This window comes from Tachyglossus aculeatus, chromosome 9 (genome assembly GCF_015852505.1).
Source record: "Tachyglossus aculeatus isolate mTacAcu1 chromosome 9, mTacAcu1.pri, whole genome shotgun sequence".
Taxonomy (NCBI): domain Eukaryota; kingdom Metazoa; phylum Chordata; class Mammalia; order Monotremata; family Tachyglossidae; genus Tachyglossus; species Tachyglossus aculeatus.
Window position 1 is genome coordinate 30,490,077 of NC_052074.1, and position 17,902 is coordinate 30,507,978.

At 40.5% G+C, this 17,902-nt stretch overlaps 1 protein-coding gene across 1 annotated transcript in view; it reads left to right on the forward strand.

Annotated features, from left to right (window-relative positions):
• The window catches only part of ATAD2B (ATPase family AAA domain containing 2B), a 130,459-nt gene that overhangs the window by 26,804 nt on the left and 85,753 nt on the right, over window positions 1-17,902 (forward strand). The window contains exons 2-8 of the mRNA XM_038750873.1: window positions 2,483-2,634; window positions 6,613-6,662; window positions 7,060-7,210; window positions 8,039-8,141; window positions 8,521-8,629; window positions 10,453-10,569; window positions 13,712-13,787. Coding sequence (XP_038606801.1) covers window positions 2,483-2,634; window positions 6,613-6,662; window positions 7,060-7,210; window positions 8,039-8,141; window positions 8,521-8,629; window positions 10,453-10,569; window positions 13,712-13,787 — 758 coding nt within the window. The remainder of the gene's footprint in view (window positions 1-2,482; window positions 2,635-6,612; window positions 6,663-7,059; window positions 7,211-8,038; window positions 8,142-8,520; window positions 8,630-10,452; window positions 10,570-13,711; window positions 13,788-17,902) is intronic.

Genomic DNA, 17,902 nt, shown 5'->3' on the forward strand with positions numbered 1-17,902 from the left:
CCTGTGTGTGGGTCATTCCCTGATCCCACTCCCTCAGTTAAGACGGCGAACCCCTCTGAGGGCATGATCCTCGCCCTCAAGGAGCTTAAGGTCTTGCTGAGGAGACATAAACTTAAAATAAATTATTGTTAAGGGGAAGTGACAGAGAATGAACGGATGAACAGGAGCTATCCTTGTAGGTTTCCCCAGTACTTAGTAAAGGGCTCAGCAAAAGGTTAATTCAGCAAATATCATAAATAATGTTATTAAAGAAGAATATTTGAAACATGAAAACACCTTTACTTGAAAAATAAAAGTACTTTCTCTTTCTCCTATCAATAAGTGGTATTTATTGAGCTCTTCTTACTACGTGCAGAGCACTGTACAGAGTGGTTGGAGAGTACAGTGCAGCAGAATTAGTGAACACATTTTCTGCCCTTAACTAGCTTACAGTCTGGTCTCGTACTGTATATTTCCTTCAAATTATTTAGTGTCTACTATAGGGCTCATTTCTGGTCTACTTTAAGTTTTGCCTTTTATGGTGTATTTTTGGTGGAGGCTGCCAACCGTAATCATCTTTGCTAAGAAGAGTTTTCCTGAAAAGAGTAGCCCGTGTGTGTGTGAACGTAAACACATTATTCGTGTTCTCATTAGCAGCATATTTTAAATTTCAATTTAGATGTCAAAACTCTTTTTTGAGCAGATATTCCCCACAGGTGGGTTTGAAGACATGTTGTTCGCAGAGTTGCTCAGGTGGTTGTTTTTTTTCACTTTCACTCTTTTGCCCCGGGTCCTGCAGCATTCTGGAAATGGTTCTGGGAGGAGGGAAGAAACAGAAGCAGATGCTTCTACTGGCTCGTCGCAGCTAATTTCTGCAGCTGGCAGCTTTTCCCCCACTATGGGCCACCTTCGGCCCCGACTGTTGTGTTCGCGTGCTGCTGAACTTTACCACCTTCTAGAGCTGCCCCGTTCCACTCTGCTGCCAGTGTCCGGGGCCCTTGCCTTTGTCACCCCAACAACCAGCCTTCTCCCAGTGAGCAGTCCATCCCTTCGATGGCGGGGCATCCGATCACATTACCCTCAGTCCGAATCCGGCAGGTCCTCTGTCTAGAGCCAGTTTCCTAACAGAAGTCACCTTTTTATTGTTTCAAGTAATCTCATTCTTGTCGCTCTCAGACTTTGAGAGTAATACTTGGATCACGTTCCTCGTACTGTGCCGAAGGTGAAATGTTGTGACATCACTTTGAGGGGAGTAATGAAAGTCTAGACTCTCTCACTTATTTGCAAAATTGCCATGGGCAAGTCACGTGGTCGTTCATTTCTTCTGCTCCGTAATGGAACTAAGGATGCTTACCTCTCTCACAGAGGTGGGTTGTGGATTAATTAGCTGGTAAAAGTGCTTTGAAGATGGAAACTGATATAAATGGAAAGCATCTGTTAGTGCTCCTATTAAAGATGAATGACTAGTATCTGACTTTGTAATAAAAAGGGAGGGAAAGAGAGGTGGAGCGGAATGGAAAGGGGAAGGAGGGGAGCGAAAGCACTAACTTCCCTGGGCCTCAGTTTCCTCATCTGTAAAATGGGACCTCATGGAAGGCCCTAGTTGGTTCTTCAGAACCTTCAGAAACCGTCTCCCTTGATGGCATAGACCTCCCCTCCCTCTCCTGCTGCATGACCCGATAATGTCAATACAATGCACAGTGTGATGTAATGATGTCATATTTATGGATGGGGGCCGTAAATTGTAGAATTGTTTGCGCACCAACTGCTCATAGATGATTTTGTGTGGCTCTTGTGCCAAAAATGGTTGCCGGTTCGTGGATTAGAGTGTTAATTGGAAGCATTGAGAGTTGGTTTTCAAATGATTTGCTGTTTTTCCTTTGGCTAACTGATTCCATGGGCATCCTGCTGCCTGTCCGGTAAGAAATGTGATTTGGTGTTAGAGAGCAGACTCCTTCTTCGGTGCAGTGAAAACTAGGAGTACTTTTAGAGGCTCAAACCCCACTACCAACATTACTTAATCCCCAGATAAACTACTCAATGCACTTGCTGTCCCTAGAATTCTCACCTTCTGCATTTCTCTTGAGTTTTGGGATCCCATATACCCACGTTCCTTTTTATTCGCTGAGTTGGGTAGAGCACTACGTTCTCAGATTTTTCCCTCCCTTCTACCTCAGTCTCTGATTTCAGTAAGTCATTTCTTTCTAACACTTCCCCGTTATGGTAATGATTTTCTCTTCCCTTTATTTTGTGTATCATTTCTGCTTATTTGCAAGTGCCAATGCAATACTAAAAATTCTTGCCACGATCTGTAGTAATACCCCATTGGGTGTGCCTGAAAGAGTAAATGAAGAAAGTGAATGTAAATCAGCATTTCTAAGGTTTCCTTCCAAATGTCTGTGTCTTTTTCTTTATATTGGTGGAAAAGCTAAGTAAGTGGATAATTAGTCAATCAATGATATTTATTGTTCGTCTAATAGGTTTAATGCTTCATGTCTTTCAGAAAGTTGAAGTTGATGCTAGTTTAAGTGATAGCCACATATCTCCTCCGGCCAAACGCACTTTGAAACATGCTGATTCTGTTTGCAAAGACAAATCAAAACCTCGCAGTTCTGGTCAACGGGAGGAATGGAGCATCTCAGCTGGACAGTCCAGGTGAGATGATAAATGGACTCAATCGACTCCTGCATTACTCCTCTTTTTAATCCGCTTTGGGTCAGTGTTTGGAAAGGAGGTCATTATTCTTAGATTAAGTAAAGTTAATAAACTAGGCACAAAATCTTTGAATGTTTCATATTTAATCTTGTTTACACCCATTAAGGTGACTGGAATTGGAATGCCTCTAAAGCAACAAGTTTGACTTTTTAAAGTTACTTCAAAAAGCCCATTGAAAATTGCAGTTATGTATATGCAAATGACTTATTTTTCTGGGTGCTGCTTTCCAAGTGCCTGATAGCTAAAGTGGAAAATAGATGACTCATAGTCAATTGTTTCTGCTTCCCACCTACTGATTCATATGTTAGATTAAACATTCCCAGATTACTCTAATAACAATACCTAGAATGGGAACTCCCATCTAATTACAACTCTGGACTTGATATACCTGTTTAGTTTCTACCTAAGCATAATTGAGTGAATCAGACTTTCGCTTTGAGAAAAATAAATGCCAATAGTTCTGACTAGAAGGTTTTGTGTGTTAACTTGGATTTTTTTCCCCTCTTTTGAAGACAATTTTCTCTTTTATTCATTCATTCATTCATTCAATCGTATTTATTGAGCGCTTACTGTGTGCAGAGCACTGTACTAAGTGCTTGGGAAGTACAGGTTGGCAACGTATAGAGACGGTCCCTACCCTACAGTGGGCTCACAGTCTACAGTTTAATATCAGGTCCAGGACAGGTTTCATATAACTTGAAAGGAGCAAGTTATTTCACCTTTAAATCTCCACTGAAAGTAGTACTTAGGAAGTGTCTCTATTTTAGTAGGTTTTAGATACTTTAGTTTATGCAAGCATCTTGCTCTGAGAGCCTAAAGCTATTATACGTTTGTCGATTACCCTCATTTCAAACCCTGCCATTTTTCCTGTTTCACATTGCTGAAGAATCACATTGCACTGATTCTGTACTTCTCCAAGGTTACTGAAGTTAGTGTTTATATGTAAAAAGCAATTGTGTACTGCTTTCAGCCTTCTTACAATAATTCAAACTTCGAGATTTAAGTCAAAGTACATTTCAGGTACAGGCATGATACTATTAAGGAATTAGATTTAACCAAACAAAATTGGAATCTGAAGTTCTCTATAGATATTTAGTCAGAAATAGAACTCTTAGATGATCATCGACATAAACTCACACTTCTTTAGGACAGTGTCATCCGTTAGCACAGGATTTTACTGTGTTCCTGCAACCTTTGTGTTATTAAAGGCTTAGGATAAAATAAAATTGTTCTATTGAACTGTGCACATTTGACACAATGCTGGTATGATTCCATCGATAGCTTAGTTTCAGGTGTCTCTAGCGTTGCTTGAAAAGTGGAAGGCAAAGTTAATTGAAAAAAGACTCCTTGCACCTCTACTCTTCCCTGTCTTTGAGGAAGTTCCCAGATGTAAATGTTAATCTAGCAGTCTGCAATGTTAACACAACAGGGACTTTATTCTGGTATCAGGGCTTCTGACCAGCCAACATCCATCCTGCTTATCTTGTTCGGGAACGGGGTCAGTGTCTGACCTGAGTATCTGGCATGTGTCCCAATGCGCAGCACAATGTGTGGCCCAGAGTAATCTCTTAACAAATGCCACAGTTTTTATTCTTACACAGTTTATTTAAGGCCATGTAGTAAGTTTATGGAGACATGCCCATAGAATTCCTGTGGTCTGCTCGACACTTACTCCGTTTTACGCCATAGCCCGTTTGTTTGTTCTTTTCTGAGTCCCACAGCATCTTCCTAAGACTTCTTCACCCTCCAAAATAAGCCTTGGTTCTTTGGACATCAGTTCAGATCTTAAAGGCTCAGAGGGAGCAAGTGCATGGAAAGGGCCTATGATATGTGTGAGGTCAGCAAACACACTCATTCATTGTACCTGAGAATTTTCCCTTGCACCCCCCCAAAGAACCCTCAGAGTTCCACAACTCTGATGGTTTCCATCTGAACTTCCTTGAGGTCGCTACCCTCAGCTTGAGAACCCCCATCAGTGTTTCTCAGTGGAAGATCTAGAGGAATTTAAGCAGTGGTTTGAAGATATACCTCACGGAGTCAAATGCCTCACGCAAATTTAGACTCCCTTCTGTGTTGCTTTGCATATGTTTCTGTAATTTGTTTTGACTAGTAGACAGACCAGATTTTTATCTTGGTTTTGCTTTTGTTTTTCGTTTTTCTTTCCTCTTGGCTAAAGTTTCCCTCCTTTCATTCTCTAATCTCTTTGGATGTGTATCGCTTAGTTAACTTGTCTTTTTATCTCCTTCTGTTTCTCTGTCTCTGTAGTCTGGCTGTCTCTTATTCTCCTACTCTCCCCCTTTCACCGTTTTGCTTTCTCCCTTCCCGATGCTGCCCTCTTCTTTGGTTCTTTTTTCCGTTTTACAATCTCTGCCCTCCTTCCTCTGTTCAGGACTCTACTCCCGTATCTTCTGTCTCTCCCTCTCTCTGTGCTTTTTTTTTTTCCTCAAAAACATTTTCATGGTAATTATAATAGTAGCCGTTCAGTGCTGCTTATGTGCCAAACCCTTTGCCAAGCGCTGGGGTAGATGAATGTAATCAGATTGGGCACAATCCCTGTTCTACAAGCACTTACAGACAGAGAAGGGTGAATAGATATTTAAATTCCATCCTGCAGATGAGGAAACCAAGGAACAGAGAAGTAAGTGAGTTGCCAAAGGACACAAAGCAGGCAAATGGTGGAGCTGGGATTAGAGTCTTCATCTCCCTTCTTCTTCCTTTGTCGTGCTTTCCCCCTCCTGGTCGTCTTTCCTCTTTTTATCAATATTACCTCTCTCCCTCCTTTTTTTCTCTCACTTTATTTCTCTGCCTTAGCTTGATTTTCTCCCACTTCTGTCATCTTCCAGATTAAAGGTAGGCGTCTCCTCCGTTCCAGGATCTAGGTTGCTGTTCTGTTTCTGTGGATGATGAGGAGAGGCTTGGTGGCCTAGCAGCCAGGCAGGAGGGAAAAGCTTGCCATGGTGGACCAACTCTGAGGTCGTGGGCTGGGGACTGGATGCTGGGAGATTGAAGCTCCTTACCTCTTTCATCCCTGAGAATTAGTCTTCTAGTTCCCTCCCTTTGCCTAGAGCCCCCCTTTTTTGGGAATTGGGGGTTGCCGAGGTGGGAAGGAGGGGACGGGAGATTGCAGATAGAGCCCAAGCCCCCTCCCCGTGTCTCAGTCTCTTGTGTAACTTGAAACATGTGTGAGCCCGTTAGAGCTCTCCAAGGTGCCAGCCTTCTTCATCCACTTCTTTACCTGCATCAACAGTTCTGGCAATGCATTCCGAAGGCGTTGGTTATCTGCCAGGTATTAACTAGTCTTGCTTTTCCCCATCAATTCTAAATTAGATTTGTGAATCCAAGTGTCCTGAGTTTTAAAATGGTAAAAAAAAATCAGACTAATATCTCTGTCATCTTCTATCATTCACCTCCACCTCTCCAGAAATGTCTTTCAAGGCTTCCACTGTGTAATTTCGTACTGTAAAGTTAGTATCTCTAAGGGTTTAAGTACTGAGTTCATCTGCAAAGCTTTTCCGAGTGTCCATCAAGTTTATTGTTAATGCTTGACTGATTTTCCTAAATTTCAACTCAGTTAAATCATCAGTAATCAATAAGGATGGTGGCGGCTAGCTGCTTCTCAGCAAACATTAGAAAGGTCTTTAGTGCCCACCAGTTTTAAATAATGTTCTTGAGAGTTGAATTTAAGATGGGCACACAGTGCCTCATTGTTTTATGTATTTTATATAAGTATTTAAATATAAAGTGCACAACATCCTGGTCATGTATTTAGTATTTCTTGTTATAAAACTTGTCTAGGCATTTTGGAGAAGTAATATTTCACAGTTAACCTTGTAGTGTAAATGAACAAGCAGTTTTGCATTTATTGCTTCTTGAATTGAAAGTGGATGTGTTTGCATATTAAATATAATTGTGTTCTAGGTTAACTTCTCAGCCTGGTGCTACATTACCAAACGGACATAGTAGTTTATGTGAGTATTCTGTTGGTGATATGAAACTGGTTAGTACTGAAATTCTTGTAATAGTGCTTCTTTTAACATTTAAATGGGGAAAAATAAGTAGAGCGAAGTTCAGCTCCGTGTACAGCTGGAGATGGCTGGATTTCAGTCATAATGTTAAGATAAATAAGTGTTAATTGTTGAAATCCCAGCTTGTCATGAATTAAATTAATTATTTTAAACCATTCCACAGAAATTCCATTTGTTAAAATATCCATCGAGACTTTGGGCAATTGATTATTACATCTCATTAGGAGGATCCAATCGATTTGTGACAAAGTCTTTTTCATATTAAGTAATTGGCGGAATTTTTGGAAGCAAGAATACCACTTCTGCATTTTTGACCTGAAAAATCTCTTTCTTCACATAGCTCTTCGAAGCCATCCCCTCCGAGGGGAAAAGGGAGATGGGGACCGTTCCTGTATAAACGGGGATATGGAAGTCAGAAAAAGTTGTCGGTCCAGGAAAAGCAGATTTGAAAGTGTCAATCAGAGTTTATTGTTTGATCAGCTAGTAAACAGGTATGAAAGGATGCTGATGGGTACATGTCTAACTCCCTGAAAGATGCATTTCTTTTATTTTCAGAAAATAATGGTTTCGGTTGTACAGTCAAGTCTGCCAGAACTCATGTTTTCACCAGGCCTTTTGGCTAGAACGGTGTTTTAGGACATTGTTAGGGAATTTGAGACAGTGGGCCAACAATCCCAGCTGGCGTGGATACAGCACACTGCATTTTCGGAAGACATGGTTTTAGAAATGGCTTTACACATGTTTATGCACGTGGTCATCAGACACCGTGAATACTTGTGGTGACAGGTTTCCTTAAGGCAGCTTAGTGTTTCAGTGTTGCATCCCCCGTGTTGTAGGAGAACGGGGGAGGCGAGAGAAAGTAGTAAGAGATCGGTCCTCTGTCCTTGCAAATTAATCAGAAAGCACTAATTAGCTTGAGATTTCGGTTTGGAAAGAAGGACAACTTGCTGCATGCCTGGCAGTGCATTTTAGCAAGGCTGTAATCATCCGTTGAAGTTCTAAATTTTATAGTTTCCCCACTTGCCAAAAAAGATGGCATTATTTTCTCATCAAGAAATGCTATCAGTTCCCGTCTTCTAAGTTGTCACGAAATCTTGTAAGCTTGCATTTCTCTTCTGTTCCCCCTGCTTCTCCTCCTCGTCCTTATTTTGGGTTTTTTGAGTGTTTTGATCCCTCTACTGCCTTTTCGTTGACTAGAGGGTGAAAAGCTTTCTTAGTCTGTTTTCTTAGCTGCCACAGAATTGCCTATTTTTTGGTGTGTCAAAGTTTCTCGAGTTCATAAATTCTAAATGTAGATGTGTTTTGTCATGCGTGTTCAGTACTGCTGAAGCTGTACTACAGGAAATGGACAACATTAATATCAGGCGGAATAGAAGATCAGGAGAAGTGGAACGATTAAGGATGTGGACAGACACAGAATTTGTGAGTAGTTTAAAGTATTCTCAGCAGATGCTTACTTGCAACTGACCTAAAAGAGAGCAATTAAAGATATCCTATCTCATTCTGATATTAATCTGAGATTTTAAGGCATTAAGTATTGTATTTTTTTCCATGTCCATTATGTCCCATTCAGGAAAATTATAGGACCTGTTTTTGTGTATTATCATAGATTCTTTATGTCAGTCAATCAGTTGTATTTATTGAGTGCAGAGCATTATACTGTTTGGGATGGTGCAATAGAAAAACTCGATATACACATTCCCTGCCCGCAGTGAGCTTTTTTAGTCTAGAGGCAGTTAACTGCTAGATATGGCGAAGCAGCTCACCCTCCAAATTTATAACACAGTTTTAATTTTAAAAGGAAAACATGGACATGTATTCCCGAGTGAAGCGAAGAAGGAAATCCCTGAGAAGAAATAGTTATGGAATTCAGAATCACCATGAAGTGTCAACTGAAGGTGAAGAAGAAGGTCCGTAAGGTTAAGCTTGATGTTGATCGTTACTAATAATTGTTGACTGCCTACTTTGTTCTTAGAACTTGGGAATATGTAAAAAAAGGTACGCGTGTTGAAGACTCACTGCTCCAAAACGGCTTCCAATGTAGGGAGAGGTGAAGACAAACTTTTAAAATAACTTCTAGACATCAGAACTAACCCTTTTCCCTCTCTTCCCTCATTCACATCTGAAACAGAAAAGTCCCCAATAGTCTAGATTTTAAATCCCTTTTCTAGACTGTAGCCTCCTTGAGGGTAGGGACTGTGTCTCTTAACTACTCTTAGTCAGTGGTATTCATTGAGCGCTTACTGTGGGCAGAGCACTGTGCTAAGCGCTTGGAAGAGTACCACTGAGTTGATAGACACGTTCCCATCCGACAACGAGCTTGCATTCTACAGTCCCAAGTACAGTGGGCCCATAGTAAGTACTGTCGATTGAGTATCAAAGTGAACTCTTATCGCTTTTCCTTCATCCACATTTGGGAATACCAAAGTCTCCAGCAGTTATAAAGTCTCTGTCCCTGCTCTATCTGCCCTCCATTCTTGCATAAGCATTGGGGTGGTGGCCAGTTCAGGCATCCGGATAGAGGATAGGCTTCCAAGAGGTCGCCCTGAAGTTGAATGGGGTGCAACTGGGACTGTTTTCCGCGCCCATCATCTGCCCCAGGTTGGGTATCACAAAGGAATAATAATAACGATGGTATTTGTTAAAGCGCTTACTGTTTGCCAAGCACTGTGGGAAATCAGATTGTCCCACGTGGGACTCACAGTCTTCACCCCCATTTTACAGATGAGGTAATGGAGGCACAAAGAAGTTAAGTGGCTTGCCCCAAGTCACACAGCTGACAAGGGGCTGAGCCGGGATTAGAACCCACGACCTCTGCCTCCCAAGCCCGGGCCCTTTCCACTAAGCCACACTGCTACATGAAGGCAGCGTACCCGGGAAAGAGCTCATAAAAGAAAATCGCTGTAGGAGAAAAGTCTGAGAGAAAGGCTTCCCTGATCCTCTTGCATAAAGATCTTGTACTGTGTTGTGAATTTTGAGTAGAATGTTTATAATTTGAATTCTGCAGTTAAGAAATACTGTTGTTTCAAGGAGAAGGATTTTGGAGTTGAAGGCAGTCATTGGATTCTCTCTTTTGGTGTACCAGTCACTTTAAATTTAGACAAGACCAATGTGTTCTTTAGTTAGCACGTGGTCCCATACCAAACTGTGGTCCTACAAATTAATGGGCTATATATATATATATTTATGGCTTGAACACATAACAAACATTTCATTTGGCTTCCGTTTTTTTCTTTGTTTAACATGGTATCAGTTTTATATTGTTACTAAGCTCAGTATAAAATGGTCTTTGGAAAATACAATCTGCCTTGTTTTATGCTGGTATGTTAAATAAAACAATATGTAGGCACTTATTTGTTCCACTCTGATAAATCAACCTTTGAGGTAGGGACAGTAATTATTATGGAGAAGAGATAAATTGAAGGGGCTGGGGAAAAGGAAGGAAACCTAGAAAAAGACAGTGTGATTTTTTTTTGTAATTGGACTTGGATCATGTTGTTCAGTTACCTTGTCTTTTGGTTCGTACCAAATGGAATGAGAAAAAGAAGACACTTTATTCAGCTGAACAGAGTTCCAGGTGTGCAGTAAATGTCACCACAGTGTCTACATGCACAGCATGGTAACTGGGCATTTGGGAACCTATAATGGAAACAGAAAGTATAGTATGTAATTCTGAAATTAATATTTTAGTGGGTAACAATGGTGCGTCCTTAGTTTGTGTTTCTGTTTCTAGAATCTCAAGAGGAGGATGGCGATATAGAGGTTGAAGAGGCAGAAGGAGAAGAAAATGATAGACCGTATAACTTGAGACAAAGAAAAACAGTTGAAAGATATCAAGCACCCCCGATAGGTGGGATTTCAGAATTTTTCCCCCCTGTTTGTTGCATATCTTAGTCTATTTCATTTTGTGTTTATTTCCCAGAGGAAAATTGTCTTGGGAGACTTTTGTTTTCTGTGTCCCCCTTGGAAATAAATCCAAGGGTTTAAAGTTTGAGTCCTTGTTCCATTATTGTGGCGTTCTTCACTTTTAGTATCTAATATTTGAATTATTGCAAATTTCGCATTCAGTCATATTTATTGAGTTCTTACCATGTGCAAAGCACTGTACTAAGTGCTTGGGAGAGTACAATACAACAACAAGCAGGTACATTCCTTGTCCACAGTGAGCTCACAGTCTTCTCTAAAGTATAGGAGTAGGCTGTATATACAGAGGAAACTAAGACATCATATTTAAGAGGAAACCTGTTTTTGTCTTCCAGTTTTCTTTTGCCATAGTTAATGAACTTCCCCCATTTACAGTTTAATGTCATAGGTGTAATTTTTTCCCCCGTTTGTTGTATATCGTAGTCTATTTGATTTTGTGTTTATTTCCCAGAGGAAAATTGTCTTGGGAGACTTTTGTTGTCTGTGTCCCCCTTGGAAATAAATCCAAGGGTTTAAAGTTTGAGTCCTTGTTCCATTATTGTGGCGTTCTTCACTTTTAGTATCTAATATTTGAATTATTGCAAATTTAGCATTCAGTCATATTTATTGAGCTCTTACCATGTGCAAAGCACTGTACTAAGTGCTTGGGAGAGTACAATACAACAACAAGCAGACACATTCCTTGTCCACAGTGAGCTCACAGTCTTCTCTGAAGTATAGGAGTAGGCTCTATATACATGGGAACTAAGACATCATATTTGAGGAAACCTGTTTTTGTCTTCCAGGTTTCTTTTGCCATAGTTTTAAGACCTAATGAACTTCCCCCATTTACAGTTTAATGTCATAGGTGTAATTTTTTCCCCCATTTGTTGTATATCTTAGTCTATTTGATTTTGTGTTTATTTCCCAGAGGAAAATTGTCTTGGGAGACTTTTGTTGTCTGTGTCCCCCTTGGAAATAAATCCAAGGGTTTAAAGTTTGAGTCCTTGTTCCATTATTGTGGCGTTCTTCACTTTTAGTATCTAATATTTGAATTATTGCAAATTTACCATTCAGTCATATTTATTGAGTTCTTACCATGTGCAAAGCACTGTTCTAAGTGCTTGGGAGAGTTCAATACAACAACAAGCAGACACATTCCCTGTCCACAGTGAGCTCACAGTCTTCTCTAAAGTATAGGAGTAGGCTCTGTATATAGACATCATATTTAAGAGGAAACCTGTTTTTGTCTTCCAGGTTTCTTTTGCCATAGTTTTAAGACCTAATGAACTTCCCCCATTTACAGTTTAATGTCATAGGTGCCAACAGTAGGTACTAGGAATGCAAGCAAGTTGGGTAGGCAAAAAAGTAACTTTTTAAAGTCATTGGCATGTTCATGTAGAATATCTTAAAAATTCAAAGTTTGCAGTTAGCCCTTACTTTGAATTCTTCAGTCCATACGTATAGTGAGCTGTGTGACTATTGACACTGTAGAATTTATTGAGGAGGCTACTTTAGCGTGGCTTTCCCACTTCTCTTCTTTGCTCTCCACTCCCCTCACCCAGTGGTATGCCTTCCCCTAAGCTTCTCAAATGCTGATTCACTCTTCCAGTTCAGAAAGGATCCAGCCAGGTATGGGCTTTTAGTTCTTTAACTGCTTTGCACTTAAATCATTTGGTGTGTACACTGATGTGCCAGATGATCAACCTGTTGGTCGTTGTCAGATTACTTCTGTATTCATCTTTAAATGTAAATATCTTTATAAATTATGTTTTATATATATGTATTAACTTATATTACTATCTGTTTCCCCCTCTAAACTATAAGCTCACTGTGGGCAGGGAATGTGTCTACCAACTCTGTAGTACTGTACTCTCCCAAGCACTTAGTACAGCGCTCTGCACTTGAAGAAGTACCTGGAATTGTTTGACTGATCCACGTAAAGCCTGAGGGGCTGCCTCCCTGGATAGCAGGAAGATGTCAGACTCCTCTCCTTCCCTGTTCCTCGGGAGGTCAGTCTCTATCCCATCCAGTCTGAGAATCCGGCCAAAGAGACCACAAGAAGAGAATCCCTTTCAGCTTTACAAAACTACAACGTGAACAGCTGATATGTCTCGACACACCTTTGGAGAGCTTTTTTTTTTTTGGTTCGTTTTACTTGTAACGGCATTTAAGCGCTACTATGTGCCAGGCACCGTATGAAATGCTGGAGTTACGTACAAGCTAATCAGGTTGGACACAGTTCCTGTCCCAGGTGGGACTCTGTCATAATCCCCATTTTACAGATGAGGGAACAGAGGCGCATAAAATTGAAGTAGCTTTGCCCAGTGTTACACAGCAGACCAGTGGTGGAGCCAGGATTAGAACCCAGGTTCTCAGTTGCTCTATCCTCTAAGCCACATTAAATTTGATAAATAATCCCTGCTTTTGTCCTATTTTATGCAATTAAAACTTTTATACCTTATGCCTCAGGACCCATATGTGTTCTCGAAGCCTTTTGATAACTAATGCCATATTGTGCTGCTGCTTATGGTTGTGATTCTGTAAATCGTTTTTGACAGCCCAGAGCTGTGTGTATGTGCGTGCGTGTGAGAGAGAGAGAATTTGAACAGTAAGTTAGAAATCAAAAAGTAAATCAGTGTGGAGTACATTTGCCTCCACAAAATGGCTCCAGTGGTGACCAGGATTCAAGAGGGTATTTGTCACATGAAATTATTCGTTACCTTCTCCTTTCTGTCCACCTAAGCTTTAGTAGATACTGAGAAACAAATTTAGTTATATATAAATTAATTAATTTATATTATATATATTTATATTATTATATTAATTTATTAATATATATTAATTAATTAATTGTCACTTGGTAACAATTTTAGGTCTGTGACTTGGGAACAAGACTGCATCTTGGTGAACTGTAGGAAAAAAAACATTTTTTCCATCAAATGGTATTTATGTACATTAGCGTAGGTTCTGTGTAAAGCAAGGAGCAAAGACACAGTCCCTCTTCTGAAAGCCTCCATCTAAACTCTATTTAATAAGTTTCCATTGTAATTACGATTATTCCTTTTTAAAATCCCTTTCTCCCTTAGTGCCAGCACATCAGAAAAAGAGGGAAAGCACACTGTTTGATATTCACAGATCTCCTGCAAGAAGAAGCCATATCAGGTAGGCTTTTCATGGTTAGGAAATATTTGTTTTCTGTTGATTCTTTCAATATTGAAATATGGGCCCATTATTGGCTCAGGTGTAAGACAGTGTGGGATAGAAAATGTAAGCCACATTTTTATTTCACAGAGCATTTTTCGACAGATTACCACTTGTTTCTTCTTCCCATTGCACACTCAGCACTCAGCCATACTTGTTAAGGCTACAACTGATCAAAGTGTTTTGCTTAGTAATGTTCACAAGAAGTTCAAATGTACTGTTTATTTCCTTCTGCAGAGGGTTCCCACTTCACTTCCGCATGTGTATCCTCACCTGTGGTTAGTAGTTTGGTCCATTAAAAATCTGTTCAGTTAGAAAGAATGAAATTCCATTATTATAGGTGACAGTTTTCCTAGTGTTGTCACAAGCTTCCATTAAGACCTTGAACAGTTGCATCTGAAGTCAGGTATCTATGTTTCCCTCACAGTTTAGAAGGACATATTCCGCAGGAAGGATAGTTTGTCTTTTCAGGGTTGTAGCCCTTTTGGTTTTGACTCAGGGTGCTTGTTTGTCTTCAAATAGGCCCCTCTTGTGTCCACACTCTCCAAAGCTTCCCATAGCTTTCACAGTTCATTCATTCATTGTTGTATTTATTGAGTGTTTAATGTGTGCAGAGCACTGTACTAAGTGCTTGGAAAGTACAGCCCAGCAACAGAGAGACAGTCCTTGCCCACAATGGGCTCACAGTCTAGACGGGGGGAGTCAGACATCAAAACAAGTAAACAGGCATCAGTAGCATCAACATAAATAAATAGAATTATATATATATTTATATATATTTACGTATATATATGTACACGTCAGAACAAATTAAATGGGCATTAATATAAATAAATAGAATTAAAGATATGTACATATATAAACAAGTGCTGTGGGGCAGGGAGTTGAGCAAAGGGAGCTAATCAGAGTGAGATCTGGGGGGATGGGGAGCTAAGGAAAAAGGGGTGTTTAGTCTGGGAAGAGGAGTGTAGATGGGATGGGGAGCTAAGGAAAAAGGGGTGCTTAGTCTGGGAAGAGGACTGCAGACTTAGTCTTAATCTAGTTTCAAGGCCGCAGGTTAGCTTTTTTTTAATTCATTCAATCATATTTATTGAGCACTTAGTGTGTGCAGAGCGTATTTAAGTGCTTACTATGTGTCAAACCTCGGTCTAAGCTCTGGGGTAGGTACAACTTAATTTGATTGGACACAGTCACTATCCTTCATGGGGCTCACAGTGTAACTAGGAGGGAAAGCAAACATTGAATTCCCATTTTCCAGTTGAGGAAACTGAAGCACCGAGAAGTTAAGTGTCTTGCCCAAGGTCACACAGCAAGCGATTGGCGGAGCACCTGGCAGAGCCCGGATAAGAACCCGGGATCTCGGACTCCCGGGCCTTTTCCTTTTTAATAATAATAATAATAATAGCATTTATCAAGCGCTTGCTATGTGCAAAGCACTGTTCTAAGTGCTGGGGAGGTTACAAGGTGATCAGGTTGTCCCATGGGGAGCTCACAGTCTTCATCCCCATTTTACAGATGAAGTAACTGAGGCCCAGAGAAGTGAAGTGACTTGCCCAAAGTCACACAGCTGACAAGTGGCGGAGCTGGGATTTGAACCCATGACCTCTGACTCCAAAGCCCGTGCCCTTTCCACTGAGCCATGCTGCTTCCCTTTCTTACTGTGAGATTTGGGGGAAATAAACAAGCCAGCAAAAAAAAAATCCTGCCCATCTTTTCAAATCAGCTCAGAGAGCAGTTTTGAAACTCCCGCTCTACTTCATTGCACCTGCCTGTCTCCTAGCACAGAACTCTTTCTCCAACCCCTTGAACCTGCCAAACCCCATACTGACTCGATTGTAAACTCCTTGAGGGCAGGTTCTGCCTTCTGTTTCTGTTGTATTTTCCCAAGTGCCAGTATAGTGCTTTTAGCGCATGGTAGGTGCTCAGTTCCTGTGATGGTAATGATTTAATAATAATGTTGGTATTTGTTAAGCACTTACTATGTGCCAAGCACGTAGATACAAGGTCATCAGGTTATCCCATGTGGGGCTCACAGGCTTAATCCCCATTTGACAGATGAGGTAACTGAGGCCCAGAGAAGTGAAATGACGTGCCTGAGGTCACACAGCTGACAAGTGGCGGAGCCAGGATTAGAACCCTTGACCTCTTACTCCCAAGCCTGGGCTCTTTTCACTAAGCTACGCTGCTTCTCTGATTTACACTGATTTACAGAATGTAATAAACACTTAAGTGCTGAAGTACTCCATCTTCCATCATCATCATCATCATCATCAATCGTATTTATTGAGCGCTTACTATGTGCAGAGCACTGTACTAAGCGCTTGGGAAGTACATATTGGCAACATATAGACACAGTCCCTACCCAACAGTGAGCTCACAGTCTAAAAGGGGGAGACAGAGAACAAAACCAAACATACTAACAAAATAAAATAAATAGGATAGATATGTACAAGTAAAATAAATAAATAAATAAATAGAGTAATAAATTTGTACAACCATAATAAATATGTACAACCATACTGATGAACTTGTGGTATTGGCTTTTTTTTTTAAAAAAAAAAAATCCAATCCAGGTGGCACTCAATTTTTTTCTTTACTGCTGTTACTCTTAGTTCTCTTAACTGGTTCCATGCAAATCAAGTATTAACTGAAAGAGTAGTAACCTAAACAGATTTTAGTTTAACAATGGAAATGGTGTTAAGTCCACTAATACGCTACCAAGCGGCAAAAAAATTCCCCAAACCATCTAAATATATTCAAAACAGTACCCCGAGCGAAGAGTAATACCTATATGTACCGTTAGTAAAATATTTGAATAGAGGGTTTTTATGTGTACACATGTAAGCACTTAATTTTCTAAAAGCTATCTTTCATGTCTTTTTCAAAAAGACACCATGTGCCCACTGCTTAGATTGTGAGCCTCTCGAGGGGCTAATTCCCACCAGTTTATTCTCTCCTATTGTTTGATGTGTGTAGTACAGTGCTCTGCACAAGAAATACTCTTACTACTAGCCTCCTAGAAAATATAATGACTCAACTCTCCTTGATCCATTGCACCACCCTGTAATTCCCTCCCCCCAAAATCTGACAGACCACAGCTCTCCCCGTTTTCAGGGCCTTCTTAAAATCCCACCTCTAGACTGTGAGCCCGTTGTTGTGTAGGGACCGTCTCTACTGTTGCCAAATTGGACTTTCCAAGCGCTTAATACAGTGCTCTGCACACCGTAAATGCTCAGTAAATACGATTGAATGAATTAATGAAATCTTTGCTGATTAACCAAACCCCCCAAACTCAACTCACTAGCACCTCTAGCATTTAAGCTTTTTCATATGTATTTGCTTATGCCCTCCCCTCAGCACTTATGTATATTTGTATGATGGATTATTGGATTTATTCTCATTGCCCCATTTAGTAAATTTGTCAGTCACCCACTGTAGCATCAGGTCCTTGGGGCAGGGAACGTGTTTCATGCTTCTTTTGCATTTTGCCAAGCGCAGTGGATGCTAAATGATGATTTTTACTGCTACTATTACTGCTAATGCTATGTAAATCTGCCACCATCTAGTGGTAAATTGAAATTAAAGTGACTTAATCTCTCCCTCTCTTTTCTAATGGTATTTGCTAAGGGCTTGATATGTGCCACACACCGTACTAACTCTGAAGTCCTTGCCCCATATGGGGTTTGACAGTCTTAATCCCCATTTTACAGATGAGGGAGCCGAGGCATAGAGAAGTGACTTGCCCACGGTCGCACAGCAGACGTGGAACAGAGGCAGGATTAGAACCCAGTCCCGCCAACTCCCAGGCCCTGTTTCCACTAGGCCATGCTGCCTCTCCTCAGAATATTTCCACTTTGAGAGGGAGGGGAAAGGAGCTCTTTAAACCAAGATAAACTTCACAGCATTGCCTTGAAGTGAGAAGGAACTGTAAGAAATAATGGCATTAAAATTCAGTAGTGCTATTGCAGAGAGTGGTAAGAGCATTTTAGAAGGGGGAGAAGTTATTTTAGAAATATTCATTGTTTTACTCTGTACCAGATTCTTTATGTCCTTTTAGTGTGGAAGGGAAAGTATAT